The 23,975-nt window shown below is 35.0% G+C and overlaps 2 protein-coding genes across 13 annotated transcripts in view; one reads left to right on the top strand and one right to left on the bottom strand.

Annotated features, from left to right (window-relative positions):
* Tmem87a (transmembrane protein 87A) overlaps positions 1–15,716 on the bottom strand; it is a 63,669-nt gene extending 47,953 nt beyond the window's left edge. For all 6 annotated transcript variants that reach the window (XR_007343969.1, XM_015480774.2, XM_048793756.1 and 3 more), the window contains exons 1-6: positions 15,316–15,716; positions 14,010–14,070; positions 10,838–10,923; positions 6,579–6,692; positions 3,939–3,992; positions 3,788–3,832 (exon numbers count right to left, since the gene is read on the bottom strand). Coding sequence is in view for 5 of the 6 variants with exons in the window: in XM_015480774.2 (XP_015336260.1) it covers positions 3,788–3,832; positions 3,939–3,992; positions 6,579–6,692; positions 10,838–10,923; positions 14,010–14,070; positions 15,316–15,471 (516 nt within the window). In the remaining variant the exon portion in view is untranslated. The remainder of the gene's footprint in view (positions 1–3,787; positions 3,833–3,938; positions 3,993–6,578; positions 6,693–10,837; positions 10,924–14,009; positions 14,071–15,315) is intronic.
* Ganc (glucosidase alpha, neutral C) overlaps positions 15,291–23,975 on the top strand; it is a 76,968-nt gene continuing 68,283 nt past the window's right edge. For 5 of the 7 annotated variants that reach the window (XR_007343967.1, XR_007343968.1, XM_048793745.1 and 2 more), the window contains exons 1-4: positions 15,291–15,428; positions 16,164–16,511; positions 18,356–18,418; positions 21,876–21,981. Coding sequence is in view for 5 of the 7 variants with exons in the window: in XM_048793745.1 (XP_048649702.1) it covers positions 16,483–16,511; positions 18,356–18,418; positions 21,876–21,981 (198 nt within the window). In the remaining 2 variants the exon portion in view is untranslated. Of the gene's footprint in view, positions 15,429–15,673; positions 15,813–15,875; positions 16,009–16,163; positions 16,512–18,355; positions 18,419–21,875; positions 21,982–23,975 lie in introns of those variants that run through there. The other 2 variants (XM_015480771.2, XM_015480770.2) reach the window with 2 other exon arrangements.

Below are 23,975 nucleotides of genomic sequence, written 5' to 3'. Positions count from 1 at the left end.
CAAGCAGGGAAAAAACACTTACATTCTTAGGATGATAAACTGCTAGAACTTCTCTACAGAGTACTTTGAAAAAGCATAGAAAAAGAATTCTTAGACTCAGCAATTCCACTTCTAGGAATTAAGATGAAAGAAAGTAATACAAATATGCACAAAGACATACCTAGACATTATGGATACGACCCTATCAAAACAGTAAAAATCTGGAAAACAACCCAATATATATGGATTAAGTTAACTGTTAAAACTGTGGTGAATGGAATACTATGCAGTCACGAAAAGGTGAGATAGTATTAAATGTACCAATTTAGCAGTGAGGGAAAAAAAAACATTAAACAGGAGCATCTACGGGGCTGGGGAAATAGCTCAGTGGTAGAGCACTTGCCCTGGGTTCAACCTCCTTTTTGCAAAAAAGAAAAAAAACAAGACATATGTAAAATGATCTTATTTTGGTTAATATACAAGTACTCTGTGCAATCACAGAGAAAATAAAATTAGCTGCTAGGGAAAGAAATTCTTTTTGAAAAAATTTTAACTTTTTTTAAATTTTTAGTTTAATTTTAATTTTTTTAACTAACTTTTTTATTTATATATGACAGCGGAATGCATTACAATTCTTATTACACTTATAGAGCACAATTTTTCATCTCTGGTTGTATACAAAGTATACTCATACCAATTCGAGTCTTCTTCATACATGTATTTTGAATAATAATGTCCATCACATTCCACCATCATTTCTAACCCCATGCCCCCTCCCTTCCTTCACACACCTCTGCACCACATAAAAATAAATATCTAGAATTCCTCTATTCCTCCCATGCTCCCCCTCCCTACCCCACTATGAATCAGCCTCCTTACACCAGAGAAAACATTCGGCACTTGGTTTTTTGGGATTGGCTAACTTCACTTAGCATTATCTTCTCTAATTTCATCCATGATTTTATTCTCTTTTATTGCTGAGTAATATTCCATTGCGTATATATGCCACATTTTCTTTATCCATTCATCTATTGAAGGGCATCTAGGTTGGTTTCATAGTTTAGCTATGTGAATTGTGCTGCTATAAACATCGATGTGCCTATGTCCCTATAGTATGCTGTTTTTAAGTCCTTTGGGTATAGGTAAACCGAGGAGAGGAATAGCTGGGTCAAATGGTGGTTCCATTCCCAATTTTCCAAGAAATCTCCATACTGCTTTCCATATTGGCTGCACCAATTTGCAGTCCCACCAGCAGTGTATGAGTGTACCTTTTTCCCCACATCCTCACCAACATTATTATTGTTTGTATTCATAATAATGAATTTTAACTTTTAAATCAAATCAAAACCTTTAATTAATATAGAATTCCTCTGAAGTCAGAAAATAGAGATCTAGAGACAAATGTGGGGCTGGGGATGTGGCTCAAGCGGTAGCGCGCTTGCCTGGCGTGCGTGCAGCCCGGGTTCGATCCTCAGCACCACATAGAAACAAAGATGTTGTGTCCGCCGAAAACTAAAAAATAAATATTAAAATTCTCTTTCTTTCTCTCTCTCTCTCTCTTTAAAAAAAAAAACTACAAAATAATAAAAACAAATGGGTACAGTAAGATATAAGTAAGATACTATGCAGGTATTTAAGTAATGACACAATACAACATTTATTGAACTGGAAAGATGTCCACATTATACACGTTAAAGTTAAGTATGCTAAATTAAAACAGGTTGCCAGGCTGGGATTATGGCTCAGTGGCAGAGCACTTGCCTAGCATGTATGAGGCACTTGGTTCAATTCTCGGCACCACATAAAAATAAATACATAAAATCTTTAAAAATGTAAAAATAACTTTTTTAAAAAAAGTTGCCATAACACACACTGTAAGATTCCCTTTCTAAAATAAATATAAAATGCACATACAAGATAAATATATTTATATATATCTGTGTGGTAACATTATAGGTGATTATTTTCTTCTTTTTGCTTATGCACATTTTCTAAATTTGGACAGTGAATTCATCCATATTAGTAATAATAATAAAAAAAAGACAATAGTCAACTTCTGTTTAAAAAAAATTAATGAGGGCTAGGGTTGTGGCTCAGTGGTAGAGTGCTCATCTAGCATGTACAAGGCCCTGGGTTCCATCCTCAGCACCACATAAAAAAAAAAATTAAATAAAACAAAGGTATGTGTCCAACTACTTCTAAAAAATAAATATTAAAGAAAAGTAATGAACACTGTCATGCCTACCCCATTTTCACTTTAAACTTTTGTACAATAAAATTGGAATGGAGGTTGCAAGGACACTTGCAGAACGGCCAAATAAGAACTTCTGAAAATCCAGTCATCCACAAAAGTAATGATAACACTGACAAAAACTATCAAAATTAACTTTTTTGGAACTTGAGAAATTAAAGACTCACAAAAATCCAAGAACTGTTTCAAGAAAAATAGCTGAAACCTCAGTAAGATAAACAAGCTCATAAAGTTTTTGTTTACCCTAATTTCATTCTTTTCTTCCAAGCTCGTGAAACCAATGTCCTTGAAACTGGTGATGGCTTTGAAAAACAGCAATTTGATGCCACAGGAAAAAGGAAAACAGATTTGGAGATCCCTAAAGACCAATGACCTGAGCTGACTAGCAGGTTGCTGAAAACCTCCAATCTCAGGGCTTCTCTATATTTGACCTCAGGGATTACTCAACATGAAAATCCCATACTCAGAGCATTTGTCAAAAACACTTAGCAACAATAATTTAAGATCATAGCTACCTATGCAACATTAGGAGATGGAGCTATCAAGAAGCAGAACAAAAACCGAAGAGGAAAAAGTCAAGAATGAGATGCCCCATAGGAACTTTGAAAAATTCCAAAATACTCATGGAAATCTGTGGCCAGGCAAATGTGTAGGGCAGTGCACACATGCCTATAGCTGTGCACAGGCCAGGGGAAACCTGAGAAGGTTCTAATCATTCATCTCTGGCAGATCATAAGGGTCTGCGCAGAATCAAGTAAAGGTTAAGACAGAGTTGTAAACTGTAAAGGAAGACAGGCACCAGGTCATGTATTGTATGATTCCATTATATAAAATATCAAGAAGAGACAAACCTACAGAGACAGAATGTGGATTAGTGATTGCGAAAGACTGGAGAATGAAAAATGGAAAATAACTGATAATGGCTACCAGGTTATTTTTCAGCATGATAAAGAATTTTAAAATTAGTAGTTAGTGGTTATACAACTTGTGAATATACTAAAAACCATTAAAAACTTTAAAAGTTTTGTGCTATTATATCTTAAGTTGTTATAAAATTAATCAGCTTTGTTAAAAAAAAAAAAGCATGACCAAACATGGATAACTATTTTACTTCCTCTATATTTTTAACTGAAAATTTTGTGAAGAATTAGTTATTATAAATTAGAAAGCAAAATAAGCCTCAATACAAGGTGTATTTATGAAAATTTAAAGCACATATATAACTTTTAGCCTTTTAATTTTCCAAACTTTATTCCAATTATATTCTAGCATTGATAATTTTAGATGGAATTTAAAGTCCTTTTGAAAAAGTTGTTTCCTGTTAACAAATACTTATTGAAGGGAGGAATAATTAAGAAAGCAGTACAGATCTATATGGAAAATACAGAAAACGCAAAAGATAAATTAAAAAGCTGGTAATATTACCCAGAGGCAACCATTACTGGTGTTGAGCTTCCAGTATTAAGTTTCTTTTAAATGTTAGCATACTGAGAGAACAATTAAAATATGTATAAATTAAAATATGGTCAAATGCCCTAAATACCCAAATAGACTTACAGTTCTGTCTCCAGTAAAGGTAAGATTTGTTCCATTATCCTTAGCCTATAAATATCACAAAAAAGAAAAGAAAATTAATTCAGAATTTTTACTTTCCTCTCAGAAATATAAAAGATATAAAGAAATAAAAATACACAAGGAAAACAATTACCTCCTGTTTTTCTCCTAAAAGAGGTAGCCGATGCAAAAACTCCCCAGAAAAACTCTATCAAAAGAAACACAAATTAAAGATATATAAATAGTAAAAGGAAAGTGTGCTTTAAAATACTCAGAAACAGTTAAAGCAAACATAATAAAAACTATAATCTATAATAGAGCATCCACAGTCAAAAATTTCTTAAAAAACCCTGCCGAAAACTGAAAAATAATAACAAACCAAATTGTCGATTTCTCTGTAAGGATAACAAATGTTTAAGAATGACAAAACCTTAAGATACAGGGTGTCTGCAGAGGATGGCAGATCTCACAAAATTCTCTCTTGTTGTGCAGATGAGGAAAATAAGATTTAAAAAGTATAAAAGCTATAAATAAATAGGATTTCAACCTAAATTCCTGACTCTCAAGTCCACTATTTCTTCTATCACAGAACACTCAATGGTTGTACAAAAGACTACACTAATTGCTCATCTTACCAATTATTGGTAGATGAGGCATTTTCCTTCCTGAGTAGTTAGATTATGTAATTCAATTCTTACATTAGACTGGAGAAGAGAAAATTTTACCAAAATGTGTACATGAATCTGGAAAGAGTATATCAGATTTAAAAGTAGGGAACAAGCACTAGGAGTCAACACATAGCTTTCCATAATCAAATCTAAGAAAGACCAACCAATCCCCTTAGCTTGGAGATAAATTTGGAGAACCAACAGAAAACATACAAATGACTCAACGTCTTTTCTGGCTTCTTTTTTTTTTTTAACCATTTCTCTTCCATTTAAAAGCTATTTCCTTTTCCTTTCAAGTCCATAAAATCTAAGCTATGGCTGGGCGCAGTGGCACACGCCTGTAATCCAAGCAGCTGGAAAGGCTGAGACAAGAGGATAGCGAGTTCAAAGCCAGCCTCAGCAAGGCAAGGATCTAAGCAACTCAGTGATACCCTGTTTCTAAATAAAATACAAAACAGGGCTGGGGATGTGGCTCAGAGCTCAAGTTCAATCCCCAATACACCTCCCTGCCAAAAATCTAAACTATGACAAGAACTGAACTCTAATAATTCAATAATCAATTACTTCATTTGCTTATCAATTAGCAATTCTTAATTAAAATCTTATAAATAGGCCAGTGTGGTGACACACACCTGTAATCCCAGATACAAAGAAAGGCTAAGGTGGGATGACTGCATATTTGAGGTCAGCCTTGACAATTTAATAAGACTCTGTCTCCAAATAAAACATAAGAAGGCCTGGGAGTATAGCTCAGCGGCAGAGAGCCCCTGGGTTCAATCCCCAGTACCAAACAAAAACAAATATTATAAATAAACTTTACCTCTAGAGACTGGATAGAATACCTAACTTTCAGGGAACTCCCTGCCATTTCATGGCAATTTGGAAAAATATTCCCAAGCAACTTTTTCAATATTTTTTCAGGGGTTTGGTGGGGATTGAATCAAAGTCCTTACACATGATAGGCAAGAGATCTACCACTGAGATACATCCTCAACCCCTCCAAAGCAATTTTTAAATCAGTAAAGCAAAGACTATCAAAATAACTATTTTCAATATCTATGATTCTATTTCTAAGTAAATAGAATTTCATTTTAGAAACCACACTTATATAATATAAATATTTATAGCATCAAAACTTATATATATTAATCATCTCTTCTTTCTCTAAAATAAGGTATAAAACTCCACTTTAAGACAGTGACATCCTTTTGACTTCAGATCTATAGTAGTAAAACATAAAAAAAAAAAAACAAAAAACCCTGATTTTTCTGGGAACCTAGTAATTAGATGAGGCAAGAGAATTAAAAATTTGAGGTGTTAAGGGTTGAAGATGTAGCTCAGTGGTAAAATGCTTGTCGAGCATGCACAAGATGCTGGGTTTGATCAGAAGGATTGCAAAAATAATAATAATTTCTTTTTGAGGCATTAAATGCCCATCAACAGATGAATGAACAAATGTGAAATATACTAACAAGGGAATATAAATCAGTCTTAAAAGGAAATAAAATTCTGATACATGATACAACACAGATGAACCTTGGAAACATGTGAAGTAAAAGAATCCAGAACAAAAAGTATATGATATTACTTAAGAGGCATCTAGGACAGTCAAATCATAGAGATAGAAAGTTACTAGGGACTAGGAGTGGATGGCAGTGACTGTTTAATGGGTTTGAGTTTCAGTTTGGGATGATGAAAATTCTGGAGATAGACAGTGGTGATAGTTAAAGTCACTGAATTGTACTTACAAGGTTAAAATGACAATATATATCTTCCACAATAAAAAAAAAAAGTCTGCTTTTTACATACAAAGTATATCCTCTCTTTAATGAGATGAATATATAAGTGGTTGACTATGCACCTATCAAAACAAACTTCCAAATTATTTCACCTACAAGAAATAATTGTAGGGCTGGGGTTGTAGCTCAGTGGTAGAGCTCTTGCCTTGCATGCATGAGGCCCTGGGTTCTATCCCTAGCACCATATAAAAATAAGCAAATAAAGATATTGTGTCCATCTACAACTAAAAAAAAATTAAAAAAGAAATAATTGTAGGGGGAACTAATTACGTTAAATACATATAGAATTACATTATCCACCTCTTCTATATCCCTTTTTAAGATTACCTGTGTTTTAAAGAGTTCGCTGCAGTTCTGGAATAATTTTGATGATGTCTGGTATTTCCCAGACAAGCCTCTTTTTTCCTTAAGTTTTTCCAAATATGTCTCTACTTCTTCTGCCTGGAAAAGGGGAGATACAAAGTATTTACACAAATAAACCACTGTTTTGGTTCTTGATAAGTGGCAACAATTTATTCACCATTGTTTTTGTACCAGGAGTGCATAGCAAAAAGAATTTGATACAAAGTATTTAATTTACCTGTCACATATAAGATATTCAGAGGATAACAAATAGATCAAATTTGTGGTACAAGTTTTTAGTTTGCTATTTTAAAAATTAATAGCATCAAGCAAAGACCATAAAACAGTATCAGGAATCTAATGTTAAACTCTGAAGTGCTGAATTCTTGTCTTTGGCTCACAAAGGATAGTTCTCTAGAAATCTGAGGGAAACTGTCAGAGTTCAGAGTTTCTGTCACATGAAAATACATTTGAAAGAGTCACTGACCAACTTAAAATTAATAAAAAGATATACACTTCCTCATAAACTATTGTAAACTAGTAAACTATTGTAAACTAGTAAACTATTGTAAACTAGTTCAGAGTTTCTGTCACATGAAAATACATTTGAAAGAGTCACTGACCAACTTAACATTAATAAAAAGATATACATTTCCTCACAGCTATTGCTGATACTCTCCAACTTCTATCTTTGTGACCTATTAGTTCTGATTTTTCTCCAATATCCACATCTCTGATGTTGCCTTCATTAGAAAAAGCTCCAATACCAAACCTCCAACCTTTTGTTTTATCATCTTCATATTTTCATCTTATAGCAATCCAAAATACTTGATACTTGCATTTCCTATGAAGACAATCTGCTAAGCTCTTAACCACTTTATACAAGTTTCAAATGTCTGAGCCTTTTACTGAAAATTCAATTAGTAAGCAAGCAAGAGAAAAGTATCACTGATAATTCAAACTATATTCTGAAATGTTACAAATTCTCTCTTAAATTCTTCACACCTTTCATTCCTTTCTGTCATAGTCAATCTCACCCAATGTTATATAACAAAAACAAAACACAAGTACCACTGCTGCATAAAAGATCATATAAAACTTCAGTATCAAGCAGAAATTTAAAATGCTTATGTTTTGAAAACCTACCTGGATGGTGGGCACTTTTTAAAGACCATGTTATCTTTGTAAAGAACTTCAAGAATAGAAAAATTTTAGGGGGGAAAAAAGAAATAAGATGCAAATTGCAAATCGTGGGCTAGAAACAGAATGGAAAAGGCCTGAAAAATCCATCTTAAGAGAAAGGTATCTTTAATGCTCAAATATCATGTACCATGGCAATTCTTTTTTATAACTTATAAATTTTATTTATTTTTTAAATTAATTTTTTAAATTTATATATGCAGCAGAATGCATTATAATTCTTATTACAAATACAGAGCACCATTTTTCATATCTCTGGTTGTATACAAAGTATATTCACACCAATTGGTGTCTTCATAAATGTACTTTGGATAATAATATCCATCACATTCCACCACCACATTTCACCACCAATTCTAACCCCATGCCCCCTCCCTTCCCTTCCCACCCCTCTGCCCTATCTAGAGTTCATGTATTCCCCCATGCTCCCCCTCCCTACCCCACTATGAATCAGCCTTCTTATATCAGAGAAAACATTCGGCCCAGGGCCCAGCCCCTCCACTGGCAGGGCAGTACCATGGCAATTCTAAAAAGAATGGTCCATAACCCCTTTCAGAAGGTCTAAGAAATCAAATTCTTTTTGCTATGCACTCCTGGTACAAAAACAATGGTGAATAAATTGTTGCCACTTATCAAGAACCAAAACAGTGGCATGAAACTGTACTAGCAGTTCCATTCTTCACAGTCACAAACTCAAGTTACAAAAAAAAAAAAATCTAAGATGTAAGAATGTCCTTGACACACAGTAAAACTTTAAACAAGTCTGGGTCTGTGAGTACATGCCTTTTTTAATCACCTAAGTAACAAAATGGAAAGTATGCAAAATATGATAAATGAATATCTTGAAAAAAGCATTGTGTAATTGTTTTGTCATGTGAGCAAAACATAACTTTTTTTTAACTTGAAAAAATGACTGACAAACTATGGTTATTCAGACTTGGTGATTTGGGAAATATTCTCCTAAATATCTGTCTCAAACCTGTCTTAAGATAAAAAAAATCAAAAATTAAAAGGACTAGGGATGTACCTCAGTGGTAGGGTAAGGGTACAATCCCTAGTCGGGTGGGGGAACGGACAGAGAATGGACGGAAAGAAAAGAGAGATCTGCAAGAATGCAAAATAAAGTTAACCCTCTATGCTTCTTGAAAAATAGTTATTTTCATTAAAAATATTATTTATAGTAACATGTAACAAGGTGCCACTTTAAAATAACTTACTAAATATATTTCCTCAGTTTTAATTTCTAAAAGAGAAACCAGTGTGCACAAAGGCTTTTGGTATCCACAATAATTTTAAGAATGCTAAGGACTATAACTTCAAGGAAGAAATTGATAATATTATAGAACTACTGATTAAGATGGGTATGAAAATAGAAATGAGAGTTATTAACAGTGAAATTTAGAGTTAAATATACAATGAGTTAATATTTTAAGGATTTATATAATTCCATCAACAATATTTTCTAAATGATCAATGAATGATATTAAAATCATGCGTGGGTAAAAGATCCATTCAAGGGACTGGGATTGTGGCTCAGCGGTAGAGCGCTCGCCAAGCACAGGCAGGACTCGGGTTCGATCCTCAGCACCACATAAAAATAAAGCCATTGTGTTGTGTTCATCTATACCTAAAAAAATAAATATTAAAAAGAAAAAAAAAAAGATCCATTCAAGCATTTCATACTACAGGACACAAAAAAATTCACTAATATGATTTCAGATTCCACATTTCAACCGATCTTTAAAAAACTCCACTGATAAAAAATAAATAAAAATCTTAAACCCTTTTATAGTTTTGGTACAGAAACAGAAATATTCCTAATTATTTAAGAGATTACTCATATACCAGTTCTTTTTCCCAACTATGCATCTGTATGAGGTTAGATTTTCAACATATACTTCAACCTAAAATAATATATCAAATAGGTTAAAAAATGAGATTTAGGAATCTAGCAGTCTTCTGTTCTGACAGATTTTAGTTAAAAAGATCTACAAGTCAGACATGGTGACACACATGTACCAGCAGTACGGGAGACTGAGGCTAGCCTTAGCAACTTATCATAAAACTGTCTCAAAATTAAAAATTAAAAGGACTGGGGATGTAGCTCAGTGGTAGAGTGAGGGTTTAATCCCTAGTGGGGTGGGGGAAAAGATGGAGAATGGGCAGAAAGAGAGATCTATAAGAACGCAAAATAATGTTAACCTTCTATGCTTTTTGAAAAATAGTTATTTTCTTTAAAAATGTTATTTATACTAACATGTAAAAAGTTACATGTTTAATAATAATTTACTAAATATATTTCCTCCGTTTTAATTTCCAAAAGAGAAATCAATGTGAACAAAGGCTTTTGGTATCCACAATTTTAAGAATGCTAAGAGTTCTGTCAGGCATGGTGGCACAGGCCTGTAATCCCAGAGACTTAAGGAGGCTGAGACAGGAGGACCACAAATTGAAGGCCAGCCTAAGCAACTTAGCAAGAATCTATCTCAAAAATTAAAAAATATAAAAAAGGACTAAGGATGTAGCTCAGTGGTAAAGTGTCCCTGAATTCAATTCCCACTACCAAAAAATTTAAAAAAAAAAAAAGTGACAAAAGAATGTTAAGAGTTCCAAGATCAAGGGGCTGAGGTTGTGGCTCAGTGGTAGTGTGCTCACCTAGCATGCATGAGGCACTGGGTTCAATCCTCAGAACCACATAAAAATAAAGACAATAAAGTCCATCAACAACTAAAAAAATATTTAAAGAAAAAAATAAAAAGAGCTCTAAGATCAAAAAGTCTGAGAACTTGAGGCTGGGGATATAACTCAGTTGGCAGAGTGCTTGTTTTACATGCACAAGGCCCTGGGTTTTAATCCCCAGCACCACAAAAAAAAAAGCCTGAGAATTGCTAATATAGCAGATCTGTAAATTGAGAACAACGGATTTTAGTTACAGCTCTACTCCTCCACAACTACATGATATTCTCTCCTCTATAAAATTAAGAGTTTGGGACCAGATGACCTTTCTAGAGTCCAAGAAAAATCTATAATTTTATGTTCCTTACCTTGAAATTGTAAATTTCATTGTAACAATCAGCACTTTTCAGAAACCAGGTAATGTTCAAAGACAAATCACAAGGTTCTCCATCAACTATAAAGAAATAATTATAAACAAAAGATGATTCTCAAGTGAAGCATTTTTCCAAAAAGCATTTCCCTATCATATTCTATTTATTATCTACCCTCTACTTAAATACTCAGAGATCATCCCTTCTCCTAACATAAGGAAATGGGTTAACATATGCAAAAAGAACTGAATATTCTTTAGATAAAATATAGTTATTTTCAGAAAGGGATAATAATTAAGTAGTTTTTTATTCTTTTGACTGTGGATCTATTTCTATACCTTAAAAACCTCAATTTCTAGATCTCTACTGGGAAAATTTGGGAGTGATAAAAACAGTTCCAAGTTAAAACCAGTCTTCTAGTAATCAAATATTTATTGAACAGAGTTTACAAAGGTACAACAGCACAGCATAGCACAGCATTAGGTCAAAGAAAAAAACAGACAGGAAAGAATTACTAAAGATACTTAAAGAAGCTATACTCTAGTTGAAGAGATACAGAATAACATGAAAAATGTCACATTCACAATTGTTAATTGTGGTTTAAATAATAGTTCCACTGAAGGAAAAATTCCTGGCTTGGACCTTGAAAGACATCAATAATGGACACAAAGAGCAATAAACAAAAAGCAAGCATGGCTGGGAAAGGTTGAAAAGACAGTATTAGATTTTTTTTTCAAAGCTCACCCTAGGCCTCATGAAATCATGGAAACTTCATATAATTCGAAGTTAGGAACACACTATTTTAACAGATCAAGGCACTATTCTGAAAATTTGGGAATGTAAATCTAACTATATGACTGATTAGCTGTCTCACCTAGGAGAAGTCAGCATTCTCCTTTATCTGGAAAAGCACTGGAAAAGGACAATACACTAAAGATTCCCTGCTTTATACAAATGTGACAATCATGACTGCATTCAGGAATCTACCTCTGGTTCACAACAAAAGAAGCAACCTAATTATAAGCTCCTCCTTTTTGTTTGTTTATTTTAAATTGTTTTCTCAGACTAATTTTTAAACAACCACACATTTTCATAGGGCAGTGCTAGAATATGCAAAACTTCAATTTGTTGAGTATAATTTATGGAAATGATATAAAGGATACTATAATCTAGCTATGAACTATTCAGAAGAACACCTCTAGAGCTAGGATTAATAAATTAAGTCAGTAAGAAAACATCCCCTAAAAAAGAATGCAAGGGAACTGAGCTGCAAAAATATTGCTGTTTATGTTAAAAAAAAAAAATTAAGACAAAGTTTAGAACTCCGAATGGAAGACCTGAATAGAGATAATGAAAATGGTCGCATCTATGCCATCAAAGACCATATACCAGGCTGGGTTTGTGGCTCAGTGTTAGAGTGCTTGCCTCGCACATATGAGGCATTGGGTTCGATCCTCAGCACGACATAAAAACAAATTAAAAAAAATAAAAGTATTGTGTCCATCTACAACAAAAAGAAAAAAAAAGACCATATACCATACGCACAAAAATATAAAATCAGAGCCAATTGGTACACAGAAGTAACAAAATTTTTAAGGAGCCTCAAATCCTCCAAAAAACTTTAAAATATAGATCAAAATGCAGGTGAGAAAAATACTACTGTCTAAAAGAGTATCCAGGCCAGGAGAGTGGGCAGCTATAATTCCAGCTACTCAGGTGGACTGCAAGTTCAAGGCCAGCTTCGGCAACCAAATAAGACCCTATCTCAAAAAAATACGTGGTGGCATACTCCTGTAATCCCAATAGCTCAGGAGGCTGAGGCAGAAGGATTGCAAGTTCGCAGTCAGTCTTAGCAATAGCAAGGTGCTAAGTAACTCAGTGAGACCCTGTCTCTAAATAAAATACAAAATAAGGCTGGGGATGTGGCTCAGTGGTTGAGTGCCCCTGAGTTTAATCCCCAGTACTGAAATAAATAAACAGGACTACAGGTGAAACTCAGTAATAGAGCGCCCTTAGGTTCAATCCATATTACCACAAAAAAATAAAAGAGTACCCAGCACATAATAAGTATTTAACAACTATTTACTAAACAATTAAAAGAATAAAATCCTCTAATTACACCTTAAAACTTTGCACTTTCTAGAGGAAGGTATGTTTAGAAGTACACATTAGTCTGTTAAAAATACGTAGTGAACCTATTAACCAGTAATCCCAGTAACTCAGGAGGCTGAGACAGGATTTCAAGTTTGAGGCGAGCCCAGCCACATAGCAAGCCCCTGAATCAATACTAAAAAATAAAAATGCTTGGGATTGTAGTTCAGTGCTAAAGCACTCCTGGGTTTAATTCCCAGTTTAAAAAAAAAGAAAAAAGAATTATACAGCAATCATCTGGATTTCATCCCTCATCTTGAAACTGAGCTTCCCATGACCATTTATTCTCTTAAATAAAGCCCGTTTCAGAACTAAAAGGAAGCTTTTCTTTAATACACAATGGAATAGTTTAGATTCAGATACAGTGGTTGTCCCACTAGACAAACTGGTTTTGTTCTACATAATCCCTATTTCCTGGTAATATATCTAAACTTCATCTTCCTCAAGGTGGTAAAATACTCCTTTGGTAAATAAAAGATCTATTGAACACATTTGTTCTGAGCAATGGTCTGACAAACCTAGGTCATGTTTTCAGTAAACATCTAACCAGCATACAAGTGTAAAATTACTGATATCTCTACGACTCAGAACAGATTAAAAACCTATGCAATCAACCGACATAATTACATATAATTCAACTGAGATGACTGAATGTTATATATATAATGCATAACTATTTATACATATGCAGACTATTTATTCAACACAAATTTAATGTAGTATAAATGAGTATATGACATATAATAAGTATTATTGTATATAACATATGGTGTATATTCATGTATAATAAACTGAAAAACAAGGGAAGAAAATAAAGTTCACACAAGTATTCTGAATAGTATTTAATGAAAGGACCTTAGTTATACCAAATGTTTATACCTATATAGTGTTGGACTACCAAAGTTTTGAACTTAAAAATACATTGCAAATAGATGATCAGAAGTGGAAAATAGGTAACTTAGAAATTTTACTTATAACTTCAAAAACTCAAGAAAATTCATGAAATTCAAAAACTCACATTTCAGGAAGATAGTGGTATTTCTGAAAAGGATCTTTCCAAAACTAAAATAATTTTTCCCCTGCAAAGTTTAAAAAAAAAAAAGAAAATTTAGCATCAGATCACTTCAATTCCCACAACAGAATATAGCTACTTAAAAGTATAAAATATTCAAATTAGCTTTTCCCCCCAAGTTAGTTTTCTTAACTGAAAAATAGTAACGTCTCTCCTTTTAGTGAAATTTGATCACAAAGTGCACAATTTTTCCCCATAGGCCACAAAGCAAGGAATTTAGAAGGGAGGCTACTAGGAAGCTCAACCTAAATCTTCATTTGTCTTACCCCTCAATAATCAACTCATTTCCTTCACTCACTGATCAATGCCGAGAAGAACCAATAGAGGTTAGGTGTCATTGTCGGTTGTCCCGCCTCAAATAATCACTCTTATGTTTAAATCTAAAACTTAACTATTCATCATTAAAGAACCAGGAAAACCCTAAAATTGAGAACAAGTTCTTCACCAAATGAATATAAACTATAATGCATGCTGTATAAATTTACAGTGGGCGAGCGGAGCAAAATGAAACAAAAAAGCCAACGTGGTTTTCACAGTTAATGCTTTTTTTTTTTTTAGCACTTCGTGCCTGCATCTAGTTTATGTCCTATGAAGGACAAAATGAAGTTTTAAAAAGTGGGTGGAACAGATAAAGTCCATTTATCTAGTTAATTGACCAAATTTTAAAAATTAGCCTTACCAAATTATATTTTAGAATTCTTTCATTTTTAGTCATTCCGGTGTTGAAAATAGATTTTTAAATACCAAGGATTCTTAACCTTAGAAAAACTTAGAATAACCAATTTAAAGTGAAAATAAAATCGAACCATTTTGAAAGCAGAATTACCCAGAAAAAAAAGAGAGAGAGAGAGAGAGTGCAGAGGAAAAAAGAAACGAAGACGTCTTTTTACACATCCCTCCTAACTTGGGCTCACTGTACTCTGTAAAACTTCAGCTGAAAAATAAACCACTATCTGATATCAAGTTTAAATCTCTCTCAAGTCAGGCACTGAAAGTTGTTACTTTCTAATGAGAACCCGTTCTACTACTCCTTTGCGCAGCTTAAGTACCCCTGACTTTCCACCTAGCCATTCCACCAAGAACAGCTTTCCGCTCCAGGGAGGTGGGTCCCAGGGGGCCGGCTACACAGACTCTCCCGGAATCCCACCCCTTCGGAAGCAATCTTCTTCCGAACCTTCATGAACCCCTTGGGCCGCCGTAGCCCCACCTCTTGCTCCTCCAGGCTCAGTCGCTCGCTACTCTTAACACTCACCGACGGTATCAGAACGTGCCACTTGGATCGGTCGGCAGCAGAAACGGGTGCCAGCCCTACGCCGAAAAGCGACAATGGGTACAATTGAGGCCCCAGAAGAAAAAGAATGACAGGTAACACCTGAAGCCACGCAGCTGCCGCCATCTTCACAGCCATGGAGTGTCTACTGAAAGCATTTCACCTCCTTCCGGTTTGTCCCGCCCTCTTCCGGCTCTGCTCTGAGGGCGGGATCATCCGGGTCCTCGAAACCTCGTGGGGCTTGTTTGTTTTGCATCCTAGCGGCCACTGCTCTGACAGTCGTACTAGATCAAGTGTGAGACTTTGGACCTATTGCGCAGGCGTCGTCCTGTGGCAACCTGGTCGGTTTGATTAAAAGATCTCCCGTAGCCACTAAGGCGTCCGGCTTCTGCTCTGCAGCGTTCGACTCTCCCCTCCTCCCTCTTGCCCTAACCCCTCATTCCTTCTAAGTCGAACCGAGTCAGAAGTCTGGAGAAGCGGTAATTCTGGCTGCCTGATAGGCGTCCTTTAGCGAGTTGTCCCGTTTGGGACCTGTTTAAGCAAAGGCTGAAATTTGGCACTCGTGTAGTAGAAGCGATTCCTAGCTGGATGGTATAATAAAAAAAATCTTTAAAAGAGCCTTTTTTAGCTACAGGAGTTTGGCCGGACAATCAGCTTCCAGTAAAGACCTCGCCGGTACTTCTCTTTCAAACTAAAATCGGGAAAAGAGTGCATCAGTTTTCAGTATCTTAGCATGACTGCCACTGAGAGAAAACTGCAGCAGCTTTGCTCCAATCTGGAGGCCGTCTCGGTGCTTCCTGGTTCTCACGATCTTGTTTTTTACCCTCTAGGAGTCATTGTATACACGCCTTCTCCACTGCAAACAGTTTCGGTTTCTAATGAAAGCACGGTCCTCATCATTCACCCATAATCAGGAAAATTTTGCAACGATAATACCTGTAGAAACGCTAGTTGCGTTTGAAAAAATCCAAGGAGCAAGAGCCAATACTTGTCATTCCTTGAGAATCTGGGGGAGACTCCATTTACCAGAAACTTGACGATGGTGAAGTGCTGGTCATAATTTTAGAAAGACGACTCCTTGGCTTTTTATAAAGAACGCCCTAGGCCGTGGCCTGAGAGCTGAGAGCCAGTTGGATTGACAGAGAAGTTATGGAAGCAGCTGGGGAAGAGGAAATCAGGTAAAGACCGAGTGCTCTTGCAGGGACTGACCCCAGGGAGGACTGAAAGTACCTTGGAAACAGCCTTCTGGTTTTGAAGTTTTTACTGGAAAAAAAAAAAAATACATATATATATATATATATATATATATATATGCATTTCTTATTTGAATATTAGGTTGTGTGCTTTATCATTTTTACTCAATTTTGAGGGAATTGGCTAATGTAAATAGCCTCAATATATTTTCAGGATGGTTGAATACAGGATGGTTAATACTGGAAAAGTTGCCAGCATAACTCTTAACATATGAATTTTAAGCATGTTGCTTTCCAAGTTAAGTTTATACCCTCCTTCTATGTCATTCCAGAGCTGCCACTTCAAATGTGAAGCAGTGACAAAAGCTGAGTTTAATGAAAGATTTAATTACTTCGTGATAAAGAGAATTTTTTAGTAGAACTAAGGACTAATGGTATATATGTTTTCATTTTTTGAAGTTGGTGTCCAAAAAAAACATGGACAAACTGACTACAGAGTATACAGCCACACTCTGCATGAAAACTAATGTTTTGTTTTTATAGTTGTTTTAATCAGATGAAGGATAAATTAAATACCCATACTCAAATAGCAGTGTACGTCTTGTTCATGTTTTATTCCAGAAACGTTTCTTCTGGAAATTTAGTTTTAAAGAACATTTACTTCTGGGGCTGGGGTTGTAGCTTAGTGGTTGAGTGCTTACCTCACATGCATGAGGCACTTGGTGGCATCCTCAGCATCATATAAAAAAATAAATAAAGATATTTTAGAAAAAGAACATTTACTTCTGGATTGTCATCATCATCATCATCTTAAAAAGCAAAAGATTTTCTTTCTGTGATTGTTTCTAATTCTAGCACTTTGCAATACCTCTCAGAGCATTTGTCAGGTTATATTGTGATTCCCAGTTAGGCTTTTACAGAAAGTATGGACATTGTCCTTCCTATCTTGTCCAGAGCCCAACACCCAGTAAGAATATATTTTGGTGGACTGGGGCTGGGGCTCAGCAGTAGCACACTTGCCTGGCATTTGTGAGGCACTGGGTTCGATTCTCAGCACCACATATAAATAAATAAAGGTCTATCAACAACTAAAACAAAAAAAAAATTTAAATATATTCTGAAAATATTTTGTTGATTAAATAGGTGAGTAGGTGTTTTTTTTGTTGTTGTTGATTTTTTTTTTTTTTTAATTTTTGTTTTTGGGTACCAGGGATTGAACTCCAGGCCACTTAACAGTGGTTAAATGGAGCCACATCCCTAGCTCTATTTTGTATTTTATTAGAGAGAGGGTTTCACTGAATTGCTTAGCACCTCACTAAATTGCTGAGGCTGGCTTTGAACTCGTGATCCTCCTGCCTTAGCCTCCCCAGCCTCTGAGATTATAGGCATGCACCACTGTGCCCGGCCGATTTATTTTTTTGTGTGTTTGGGTTCTTTTGTTTGTTTGTTTGTTTGTTTTTTGTTGTTTTTTTAAATTTTCATTTGTCTTGGAGGGTTTTGTTTTGTTCTTTGCTCTTTCAGATTTTACTGTTGTAGTCATAATTTTAAAAGAACCCTTCCTCATAAGTGACAGTGCCATTTTTCCTTTGCTTTCAGAATAATCCCAGAACTTGATATTTTGTTATTCAATTTGGATATTTTACAGAAGTTTATTCATTCTGCAACACTTATGCCATTGTATTACATGAAGTTGTTGTGAAACAATTTTGCATTGCACAATAGACTCCAAAGGTTTATTTTACATCTTCATACTATAGTTAGAGAAGGTACAAAAATTGGATTCACAAACACTATGTAAAATACATTTCTTAAAATGTCTTTTCATTTAGTGTTGAAGAAGAAGCTGTGGATAAAAATGTTTTCAGAGACTGCAGCAAGATTGCTTTCTACAGGTAAGGAAAGTAAATATATTACCTTGATCAAAACATTTCTGGCCAGATGCAGAGGCACACACCTATAATCCTAGCTACCTGGGAGGCTGAAGCAAGAGGTTCTAGGCCAGCCTGGGCAACTTTGTGAGACCCTGTCTCAAAAAAATTAATTAATTAATTAAAGGGCTAGAGGTGCAGCTCAGTGGTAAAATACTTGCATAATATGCAGAGGGGCCTGGGTTCCATCCCCAGTACCACAAAAAAAAATTTTAATTAAAAATTCTGACAATATTTTAAAATTAATGCTATTAACTTTTGAGAATCGATAGGCTTTCTAAGGAAAGGATCAATTAGGAAATGTAATGATTAAAGAATTCTTCAAGGGCTGGGGTTGTGGCTCAGCGGTAGAGCACTTGCCTAGCATGTGCAAGGCCCTGGGTTTGATCCTCAGCACCACATATAAATAAATAAATAAAAGTAAAATGAGGGTATTGTGTCCAACTACAACTAAAAAATAAATTAAAAAAAATAATTCTTCAGACTTTTACCTCTATATACTTACCACTATTTAAATTTTTAAACTAATTTTAAAATTTCATGTCTGAATAGATAACACTTTCATGTAGTTCAAAAGTAATATAAAAAGATACACATTGAAAAGTGTTATTCCCACTGCTGTCCGCTTCCACCCTATGCATCACCTTGTCTCTGTCAGTGACTAGTTTTATTAATTTCTTATTTATTCTAGTAGTTCTTTCTGTAAAGGTACATATTCTTACATCACCCTCTTTTTTTTCTAGTTGTCAATGAACCTTTATTTTTATTTACTTATATGCAGTGCTGAGAATCAAACCCAGTGCCTCACACATGCTAGGCAAGCGCTCTACCACTAAGCCATCACTCCAGCCCCTCACCCATTTTCTTATACCAAATTAATCTCTGCATATACTGTTCTATATATCTTTTTTTCTGCTTTATAGTTTATTCTAAAGAACCTTGACTTGAGTACTTGGAGAATTTCCTCCATTTTTGTAGTTGCATAGTATTCCATGGTTAGATATACTATTTCATTTGTCTCCTCTTGCTAGATCCTTGGGTTGTTTTCAGTGTTTTGCTATAATAGCACTGAAAGATATCTAAAGGATGGATTTTTAGGAATGGGATTATTGGTTTAAAGTGTAAATGCATTTGAAATGTGGTAACTACTACCAGATTTTCTCTACCAAGATTGTACTATTTTATACTCCCATCAAATTCTATGAGATCATTTGTTTCCCCAGAGCCTCAAAAAGATGTCTTTAAAATCTTTGTTTTTTGCTATCTACTTTTATGTGATCCTGAAACAAATAATAAAAAAGTGTTTTATATAATTTAACTTTCTGATTTATTCACTCTATAGAGGAAGGAAAATTTGTGTGTGTGTGTGTGTGTGTGTGTGTCTGTCTGTCTGTCTGTCTTTGTAGGGATAAATATAGGGCCTCATGCATGCTACACAAGGACTTTTAATGGCAAGCTCTGAACTACATTCCCAACCCAGGAAAGTATACCATTTTTTAAAATTTATTTGATTTGTTATACATGATGGCAGAATGCAATTCATTTCATATTACACATATAGAGCACAATTTTTCAATTTACACTGGTTTTACACAAAGTATTTTCACACCATTCGTGTCTTACATGATCTTAAATGATGGTGGAATGTCTTAATTCATTCCACCATCATTTTTACCCCTTTGCACCCTCCCTTCCCCTCCCTCCCCTTTGCCCCATCTAAAGTTCCTCCATTCCTCCCATGCTCCCACGCCCCTAAGTGCCATTATGTGTCTGCATCCTCATATCGAAGAAAACATTCAGCCTTTGGTTTTGTGGGATTGGCTTATTTTGCTTAGCATGACAACTCCAACTCCAACCATTTGCTGGCAAATGCCATAATTTCACTCTTCTTTAAAGCTGAGTAATGTTCCATTGTGTATATATACCAAAGTTTCCCTATCCATTCATCTACTGAAGATCATCTAGGTTAATTCCATAATTTAGCTATTGTGACTTATGCTGCTAAGTATACGATTTTAATTCAGAACAGGTATCTTAGAGGGAAGTCTACATTGATATCAAACACCATTATTTGTCAGATTACTGCTAATTACAGCAGTACTATTATTTAGTTCCCTCCCAGTACTAGAAGCAGAAATTCCTGAGCTTCTCACTAACTAAAACCTCAATATAACTTTCTCTGACCCAGCTGGAGGAGGAGACCCAATCCTCTATGAACATTTATTCCAATTCTTTGGACACCCAGAAGTATATACTCTTTTTTACCTGGATTTGGAATTATTTCACATATTATTACTTATTATTCAGGAAAAAAAAAGAAGCCTTTGGTTATATACGAATCGTGTGAGCTATATATCTATTGATTACTTAGGATTTATTTTCTGAACCTACCACATAATTACCATAGGAATACATATTGATACCTGAGCATATTTTACATCAGCTTCTGTAATTATTTCCATTCCAACAGGGGTTAAAGTGTTTAGCTGACTAGCAACACACACAATAGAAACATTAAATGATCTCCTATAATACTATAAACCCTTGTATTTATTTTCCTATTTACCATTGAACGTCTTATAGGAATTGTTGTAGCCAACTCATCACTAGGTGTTGTTTTATAGGATTCATATTACATTGTAGCTTACTTCCACTATGTATTCTTCGCATGAGCAGTGTTGACAATTATAGGAATTCAATTATAGGAAGGTTTGTCTACTGATACCCTCTGGTCTCAGGATACACTCTAGATTCTACGTGTGCAAAAAATCCACTTCACAGTCATTCATAGGATATGCCTGGTCATCTTGTTAAACCATTAGATGAATTTCTACTAGAATCTATTCAGTTGCTACTAAAGGATTTATTTCATGAAAAGAGAGTAGGACATGAACAAACTCATAAATGTCATCTTTGAAAATTACCCCACTTGCTCAATAAAGGAGACAAATTGCAATCCTTAAGCAAATTAAGGATGTTATATTGAAAAATTACATTAATATTCTTATTAGTAATAATTTTATTAGTACTCAAATAATATGTAATACCCTTAATACTTTATGAGAGTACTAGTACTACCTATGCCCTGTTCACTTAATAACACAGTGAATTTTTTTTTTTTTTTTTTTTTTGTACTAAGGATTGAACCCATGGTCGCTTTACCCCACTGCACTACATCCCAAGTTCTTTCTGTTTTTCCTTTTGAGGCAGGGTTTCACTAATCTGCCGAGAATCTCACTAAATTGCCCAGGCTGACCTTGAATTCATGATCCTTCCACCTCCTGAGTTTCTGGGACTACAGGTGTCTGCTACTACTCTCAGCTTCATAATGCATTTTAATGACTTTTACATGTTAATATATTCTATTGGATGCTTCCAATCACAAATAGTCCTCACACATCTTTATACTTCATATTGATAGGCGTCAAAAACAGCTCTCCAAGAATTCTACCTATTGGGCATTATTAGACTCAGTCACAACAGAAAAAGACAGCACCAGGTTCCAAATCATCAATGAAGCAACTAAGGTGAGTTAAAAGTATCTTCTACAGAGAATAATTTTGTTTCTGTGTTCATTTGGGTTGAATAATTTAAATTTCCACAATAGCTAATTAAAATTGTATATCTCCATAATATATTTCATTAGAGAAACAATGTATCTTTTTGTGTCTATACTGATAATATTGGAGGGTACTAGGGATTGAACTCAGGGACAATCAACCACTGAGCCACATCCCCAGCCCTATTTTGTATTTTATTTAGAGACAGGGTCTCACTGAGTTGCTTAGTGCCTCGCCATTGCTGAAACTGGCTTTGAACTTAAAATCCTCCTGCCCCAACCTCTCAAGCCACTAGGATTACAGGCTTGTGCCACCACGCCTGGCTATACTAATAATATTTTAATAGTAGTATGAGGGCTGGGATTGTGGGTCAGTGGCAGAGCACTTGCCTTGCATGTATGAGGCACTGGGTTCAATCCTCAGCACCACATAAAAATAAATAAAGGTATTCTGTCCATCTACAACTAAAAAAAAGAAATTTAAAATAGTAATATGAATGTCAACATAGATTATCTATACATCAGATGTTTTATAGGTGTTTACAAATATAGTTTCTTTTTAATTAGTCTTCTTAATGCACCTAAGAGGTACATTTTATTATTCCCAGTATCAGATAATAAAAATTGGATCTAGAAAGTTGCCCGAAGTTATATAACATACAGTTGTTCCTGTAGCCTGAGAAGATTCAGTGAATTTTCAGACTTGAAAATGCAGATGATCAGGGAATAGTAAAAGGACCATTCAGTAGAAAATCTAAGTCACAAGTATCCCATCTCCTGAGCTGCTTCACTAACAGATCACTATGTTTACTACATATAAAAGAATGTCTTAAAATAAGTAGTTTTTCTTACCTGTCAGGTCATCGTACTACTTCCCACATGCCACAAAGATGAGCCAGTCATACTGCAAATTGGTGCAGCCAATATGCAAAGCAGTATGGAGATTCCCGGGAAAACTTGGAATGGAACCACCATTTGACCCAGCTATCCCTCTCCTCAGTCTATACCCAAAGGACTTAAAAATAGCATACTAAAAAAAAAAAAAATAGCATACTACATGGACACAGCCTTCATCAATGTTTATAGCAGCACAATTCACAATAGCTAAACTGTGGAGCCAACCTAGATGCCCTTCAGTAGATGAATGGGTTAAAAAAATGTGGCATATATATACACAATGGAATATTACTCAGCAATAAAAGATAATAAAATCATGGCATTTGCAGGTAAATGGATGCAGTTGGAGAAGATAATTCTAAGTGAAGTTAGCCAATCCCCCCCAAAACAAATGGCGAATGTTTTCTCTGATATAAAGTGACTGACTCATAGTTGGGTAGGGAGAGGGAGCATGGGAGGAATAGACAAACTCTAGATAGGGCAGAGGGGTGGGAGAGGAAGGGAGGGGGCGGGGGTTAGCAAAGATGGTGAGACAGGAGGATTGAAAGTTTGAGGCCAGCCTCAGCAGATGGTGGAATATGATGGACATCATTATCCAAAGTACATGTATGAAGACATGAATTGGTATGAACATACTTTATATACAAACAGAGATATGAAAAATTTTGTTTTATATGTGTAATAAGAATTGTGATGCATTTTGCTGTTATGTATTTAAAAATAAAAGCAATTAACCCCCCCAAAAAAGAAAGTAGTGTACATAAGAATCTTTATATCTCTGCAACTAATATCTATCTCTTGATACCATTTTTCATATTGTGCTAGGTCCATATGAAAGCAAGACTGTTAAGAGACTCAATAGTTTTACCTCAAATCTGTCAATAACTGCAGTGAAACATGATAAAAAAATTTTTTTACACACACACATTAAAAAAAAAAAAGATGGGCTAGTCATAGAAGAAGTACCATGATCTGTGCTAGGAATTGTGACCATGCACAATTATCGGATGCTCTCAACCTGACCCCTACTTCCACATTCTTCTCCATCTTATAAAAGCATCCTAA

The sequence above is a fragment of the Marmota marmota genome, unplaced genomic scaffold (assembly GCF_001458135.2).
Source record: "Marmota marmota marmota unplaced genomic scaffold, marMar, whole genome shotgun sequence".
NCBI classification, from domain to species: Eukaryota; Metazoa; Chordata; class Mammalia; order Rodentia; family Sciuridae; genus Marmota; species Marmota marmota.
The sequence above is the reverse complement of the archived record's forward strand: the minus strand, read 5'-3'. Positions and strand labels throughout refer to the sequence as shown.